This window comes from Lepidothrix coronata, unplaced genomic scaffold (assembly GCF_001604755.1).
Source record: "Lepidothrix coronata isolate B3197 unplaced genomic scaffold, Lepidothrix_coronata-1.0 Scaffold38, whole genome shotgun sequence".
Classification (NCBI taxonomy): domain Eukaryota; kingdom Metazoa; phylum Chordata; class Aves; order Passeriformes; family Pipridae; genus Lepidothrix; species Lepidothrix coronata.
In genome coordinates, this window is record NW_016690218.1 from 2,193,104 (window position 1) to 2,199,989 (window position 6,886).

Sequence of the window (6,886 nt, forward strand, 5' to 3'; positions counted from 1 at the left end):
GGGGGGTTTTTTTTTTTTTTTTTTTTTTTTTTTTTTTTTTTGCTTTGTGGAATGTACCAAAATAAAGTATTGGGGGAAAAAAAAGTCATATTAAACTTATACAACTGCTGATAAAATATCAAATGTCATCAGCTGATGTTGTAGAAAGAGCTGGCTGGTTTTGGGCTACAGAAAATGTAGTGCTTTTCCCTATATTTTGACTGTGCTGTGTTGTACCTCAGCCTTTTACAACAGTACAGTGCAAACTGTACAGGGCCCTGAGGCTGCTCTTAGAACAAACAAAAAAACTTAAGTGAGCCCAAACATATGCTCCTGGAGAATTCCAGTGGTAGTGATTGTCATTAGGTAAGGTCATAGGCTTGCTGGAGATGGGAACTGAAAAATAAGATGTTAACTTTACAGGAAGGAAAAGGGTAGTGCCTGGTTGATAATGACAATTGTCTGAAGCCACATGAGACTGTCTTATTCACACTGTAAGACTGTTGGAGCAGGGTGAGCCTTCTTTAAGGGGTCAGTTGTGTATTCTGGCTTTTTGCCTTGACTGTGACTATTTGATTTGCTAATTTTCTCTCTCTTTCTCTCCAGCTATCAGGCAGGAACTCAGCAAGTCGAATACTGCATAGAAAGACTAGTACTAAGCCGATGTGACTCTTTAACTTGATATAAAACTGACTACGTTTTGTGAGCTGTTAGAAGAAAACGGAGACAGACAGACAGACACTTGGAAGGAGGGAGAAACAACCTATTCTGAAAAGCTTCAGACACATCACTCTGGTGATATGCTATTCCCCTCCTAGTTTGCAGCTTTTTTCTGACCTTTACAGCAGGGTGGAAGAGACTCTTAAAGTTACTGTAATGATTATGCAGAAATTCCTACACCTATCAGACAAGATCACAATGCTTTGAAGTCTACTCATGTCAAGATAAAATTGCACATGTTTCAGAATTCATGCTGGTTTAAAGGTAAACCGGTGGGAGAAAATGAACCTAACTTGAGAGATTACAAGTCAGACTTACAATTTACTAAGAAGATTACAATAAATACAATGATCCAGAGAAAACTGGTTTTAACCCCCAAAGACAGATGTATAACCCAGCACCCTGGGACAAGAACAGTGCTTGTTAGCCCCTGTGCTGAGCACCACGTGGTCCCTCGGGTGCAAAGTAAAAGGAAAGGAAAACCTGTTGGTCCAGATGATGGTCGCAGTCCTGTTGAGGTGATGATCGCAGTTGCAGTCCTGTTGGAGTTCTGGTCTTTCTCTCGATCTGCCGAGTGGTACCAGAAATCCCAAAACCCCAAGATTATATGTGCTCAGGTTCAGGTGGGAATGTCCAGTACCTCCCCCAGGGCAGGGAGTTTCACAATGGGTGATTTAACTCTGTGAGTCATGGGATATTTTTGGAGTCTTTAATGGTCTAGGTCCTTGCAGCTGCCTATTATGCCAGTCCAGTATGGCCCATTAGCAGAGATGACCCCTCAGGCTGGGTGTGAAGGTGCTAATGCTTCCCGGAGGGGAGTAATCACAGCTGAGTCATTATTGTAAAGATAAAGAAACACTCCTCACAGAGTTCTTTAACGCCCAGCTTGTAGCCTGAGGTGTCAGGTGTGCCCTGGGCAGCTGCTGCAAATGATCTATTATTAACAGTCCATCAGAAATGACACAGAGGGTGTAGAATACACAGTTTTGGTTATACCCACATTGTGATAAACTGGTCCCAACCCCTGTAACTAGGACAGTTGTTAAGACAAAAAACAGGGAAAAGCTTGGGAAGGCTTTTCAGAGAGGTTTTCTTTATTAATGAAGGAGTTAGCAAGTTATACTGTTGTACTTCAATTGTATCTCAGGTTTGTCTTCCTATCATATCTGATATTTCCATGAATAATTTAAGAGATCAGATGTGTAGAAGTTCGGTTCACAAAACACGGAACAATTAAAAACGCGCGCTTTTAAAGGGCAGTATTTGTAAGTGAATGACCTAGACGGTGATAACATATCAAGACTTTGGAATTTTATGATAGGAAGCCTCTCTAGTTAGCCTTCATGCAATTTTATAGGAAAACAAAAAAAAAGCAAATACAGTCCAGAGTTTAAAGATGTAGATGCCTTCCTACATTGTTACGATGCTTTACCAAATCTAAGACTTCTACATAATGCGAATCAGCAGTCAAATGTAAATCATTAGTATGTTGTAGATTTACAGTAGATTTTGGGGCTTTTTTTAGATTTATGCATGTGGACATTTTTGTAATGTAACACAACACAGCCAGCTTTTTAATTAAAAGAAAAATTGCATGTCACAGAGTAGCCTTTTCATTTGTAAGGCTTAATTTATGCCCAGAAAGATGTGGGATGAGGGAGGGGGAAGGTGACACATTTTTATTACTTTCTACACTTTTTCTTCATCTTACATGCATGTGTAATAATGAGGAAAACATAACTTTTATCAGTAACCATGTTAATGGAACCAGGTACTTAATCCTTTTGTATCTTTTTTCAGTTTTCTATTTGAAATTCAGTAGTACTTCCATAATGGTTCTGAAACTCCCAGGTGAACCAAACTCATTTCTCGGTGAGAGAAAAAATGTGTAGGCATCTGAATTACTGAGGATGCCCCTGTGTAAGTGCGTTGTCCTTTACCTTTTTACCATGACCTTCTGCTTCACTCTTTTCTGAGACTCCTTTTTTGATTGTTTAATGAACAGAACAGCAGTTACCTTAGAACAACAGAGCATCAGGTCACAGTAAATGTCCCCTTCTCCTCCTAATTTACTGCCATCCTCCTTTCCAAAAACAATCAAAACCAACAAACCCCCCCACAGCTCCACACAACCCAAACCCAGAAAAACAGCAATGCCATTGGTTTTGTTCAACACTTTGAGAATCATTTTTAGGGGAGGTGATACTTTTCTGTTTCCCAGGGTTTTCAGATCTTATGCATTTAATTTTTTTTTAAATTTTTTATTTTTTTTTTTTAATGTGGTACAATTCAGTGGAATAGAAATTCTTTCAATTGGATCTGTAGTGCTTTGGACAAAGAACATGGATCAAAATCTTTCCTTTCCCTTTGCACGGTCAATTTTTCCAAGCTGTAACAGTGCCATGTTTGCTTTGGGATCTGTGCTGATCAAAAAGAAAAGTTTACTTACAACTTTTGGAGAGATTAGCGTTTCAGCTTACGTGTATGTGCAGCTTCATTCATAGGACAAATGCTTTCCATAACATACTGTCTTGAGTGCTGAACACCAAAGCAAAACAGCACTTAACAGCTTTGGAAAGGCTTCAGTAGGAAATTTTTCACCTGTTCAAACATTGCCTATTTCTAGAGGTTCAAATTCTAAGAGTTGACAACAGTGGAAATATTACCTAACTCCATTTGTTAATTTTTTTTTTTTTAAATAAAGAGAAGCAACAACATTTTTCTGCATGCATTTATTGGAGGCATTAAAAAAAAAATCCATAGTAAGCTTGTCAAGTACTGTTTTTCTCAAAACAAGAGGAGGCATTTTCATCTTTGTTGATGTAACTTTTTGTTTTACATGGACTTTTTGAGCATTAAGAATGTTTACCCTTGTCAGAAGTCACGTTTGATTTGTTTCTAGGAGAGTTCAGGAGTAGCATAGTGGAATAGTGAATGGGTACAAGTGGTCCAAAATTAAAGGCTGAACTACTAGATTGTGCAAGGAACTGGCTTATGCACTAAACGTTTTGTGCCTTGGTCTACAATTAACATGATTTCTGTTTAAAAGAAAAAGGAACAGATGTTGTCTTTTGTGCTGCTTCTACATACATACTTTCTGTAATCCCAAACTGCAGAGTTGGTTCTTTCCAGGAAATCGGATTGAATTAAAGATTACTGTAGACATTTCCTGACCTACTGACAGTTGCACCGTTTCCAGAGATTTCAGTATTGAAAATGAACTGCAGAAGCTAAGATTATTTTGCTTACTGGTGACTAAGTTCTTTAAAAACCATATTGTGGTGGTTCTGTGCTTTTGTACAACGGATGTCTTAAGCTGAGGGCAGTTTAAGGGATCCTTTCTAATGCCAGGAGGGCGTTGCTTTCCTCAACACTGTGATCTGACCTGTGATAAACCTGCACTACAGACAAGTGGCTACCAAGTCAACTGCAAACCAACTGAATGTAAAAATCTTAGTGCTGGTGCTGAAATCTCTTCAGATAGTTCATAATGATTTCCAGTTCATTGTTTTAAAGTTATCAAGCATCAAGTGTCAATCAAAGACTGAAGCTGATCACTAATGAATGTTGACTTTTCATGCATTTAGGTTTACCTTCTTTTTAGTTTCTCAGTTCATTCTCTGCTATTTTTATCATATTGTGTCATTTTAAATTTCTTACATGCTAACGTTTTGTTTGAGCGAATGAAATAAAATTGCAATATATACACGTTGCCACCATTTATTTCTGGAATGTCATAGAGACTCTCTGAGGTTTCCTGCTCAAATTCCCAAAATTTTTAATGACCATGGTCATTCCTTACCCCTTGATTCCACCTCTCCTTTCTGTTTCTCCATCAGAAGATTCAACAGAGATCAGTGAAGACTTACCTTATAAGGAATGTAATTGCAGGGACTGTCTAACATTCATGAATGGTAACTGCTGTACATAAATTAAAATTAATTTTAAATTTATTATGTGATTTACATTCTCACACAGTATATATTTTGGTCTCTGTATCCACAGAGAACTTAGAAGGGAGGGAGAGAGGAAGACCAGGGGGAAAATACTTGCAAACAGTCCACCTTTTTCTCTTGCTGCTTTTATGTTCGTGACTTATTTTCAATAGTGGTAATAAAGCAAACTTACCATGGCAGATCAATAGAGCTTTCTGTACGCTAAGGACAGTTTTGCTCAATTTATCTTATGCCAGAATATTGAGCATAGCTGTTTAAATGTCCTCGACTTGACATTCTGAAGTTGTACTTCTCTGCTGTTGTTGTTTGGCAAACTGTTGGTCCCAGTGCCAAGTTTGGCACCAACCTTAATGAGTTATAAAGGTTTTTTTTTTTAAATAAAATTATCACTAGATTCTAAAATGGTCTGCTGTTATTGGGGCAGTGTTTAGGCAACAAATGTAAACATTCCTGATTAAAATGTCTGAACAGTGTTACCAAATCTGTCCATTGGTGTCAAGAGATGGATGGTATCTACTTTTTAAAGTTGCGTATTACAAAAGCAGGAAGATGGTCTGTGGTTGATCAAACTGATGATTGTCAGCACTTTGCATGGGCTCTTCTGAAAATGTTTAACTGGGCTCGGTTCCAGTGCTAAATATTACTTACCGGCACGTTCTTACGTCTAGTCATACAAAGCCTGCAAAATCAAGAGATTTCCTCTATTTTCAGTAAGTGAACAAGACTGGAAGCAAGAAAAAAATTTTCCCAAACCGACTTTTTACCAAAAAGTCACAGTTCTTTTTGGGGCTGTAAATTTTCTTGACACTGTAGACTACTGCTGGGCAGGGGGTGATAGAGAGCGGGTGACAAGGGAACGAGAGTCTGATTTTGGTGGAACCGGGGCCAGTGCAAAGCTCTTGAAGAACAGGCTAAAGATCACTTAAATTGTTTGTCTTAAGGGGTTATTTTTGGGTATGAGGATTATTTAATGCTCATTTACATGCTGTCTAGGAGAGTCTTAATGAAGGGAGAAGCAGGATGTTAAATCAGCTGTCGCCATATAAATTTACGCATTCAAAACAGCGCATCTTTAAGTCGGCGTATGTGAAGGCCTGACAGGAGTTAAGTATTCATTTCAAAACTTTAAAGACTATTGAAATTGATATGTCAGGAGATATATTCAAGTCAATTAGGTTTATAATAATAATAATAATAATAATAATAGACATGTAATAGAAATTGGTGTAGTTGTCCAAGATATGGAAGAATAGGTATAGTTCTAGATGTTGGGAAAGCTCAGCCAAACCTTATAATCACAGCACTGGTATCTGCATGTTACGTTGTAATCAGTATCTTAATTCATTGCACAGAAGGTTCTTTGGGTAGTTGGTTGTCACAGTGATGCTGAAATTCAAGGAGCTTGAAAATTACCTCCATTTTATAAATGGATCCCAGGTAAACACTGTTATATAAATGCATTGTCTAACATTTGCTTTATAGGGCTTAGTGTCCTGAATCTTACTCAATGAGTATTCCTTATCTGGTGTCCTATTGAGCTGCTCAGTGGTGAAGATGTGGAGCAACTACTGCAGCTGAGCTCTGTTGCTGTTCTGGCTGTTGCAGCTTTTGACTGCAAGCTGACAGTTCTCTCTGAGATGCTTAATTTTGCCATTATTGTTATTCAGTGATGGGGATCACCTTCTCTCTTCTCACCATGTTTTACAGCTTTTACTGGTGTGATGTTTTCCCTTCTCTTTGTGACTTCAGGTCTCTTCTGCAACTGCTCAACCACAATAGAGTTGGAAGTGGTCTCCCATCATCATCCAGTGTTTACCATCTTAAATGTAATTTTTTATCACCAACCAGCTGGAGCCACTGAAGTCCTTTCCTACTTTCTGAACAACTTTCCACTCAACAATAAAGTTATCTGTGCTAATTATGCTATAAGTGTGCTGAACTGGTTTTCCTTGAAGAGTCTCTGGGAATTGTCCCACAAGCTGCTGACACAGGCAGAGGAAAATGTAAACAGTAGTGAGGATGTTGCTGAAAGAAGAGAAAGTGTCAGGGAGTTGTGAAAGTGTTCAGGCTATAGCTGCAGGGACGGACACTGCTGGAAATGGCCTGCAGGAGGCTTGAAGACACAAACAAGTTTTAAACCCACTATGGATGCTGCTGAAATCCACAAATAGAGACAGGCAGGAAAGATGGCTTTCTGGATGGTCTTAAGGCTGCTTGCTTGTCACTGTAGG

At 38.6% G+C, this 6,886-nt stretch overlaps 1 protein-coding gene across 6 annotated transcripts in view; it reads left to right on the top strand.

The window, feature by feature from the left end:
* Positions 1-4,401, top strand: part of ENAH (enabled homolog (Drosophila)) — a 90,227-nt gene extending 85,826 nt beyond the window's left edge. For 5 of the 6 annotated variants that reach the window (XM_017812884.1, XM_017812885.1, XM_017812886.1 and 2 more), the window contains one exon: positions 586-4,401. In XM_017812884.1, coding sequence (XP_017668373.1) covers positions 586-623 — 38 coding nt within the window. In that variant the 3' untranslated portion in view covers positions 624-4,401. The remainder of the gene's footprint in view (positions 1-585) is intronic. The other variant, XM_017812888.1, reaches the window with a different exon arrangement.
* The last annotated feature ends 2,485 nt before the right edge of the window (positions 4,402-6,886 follow it).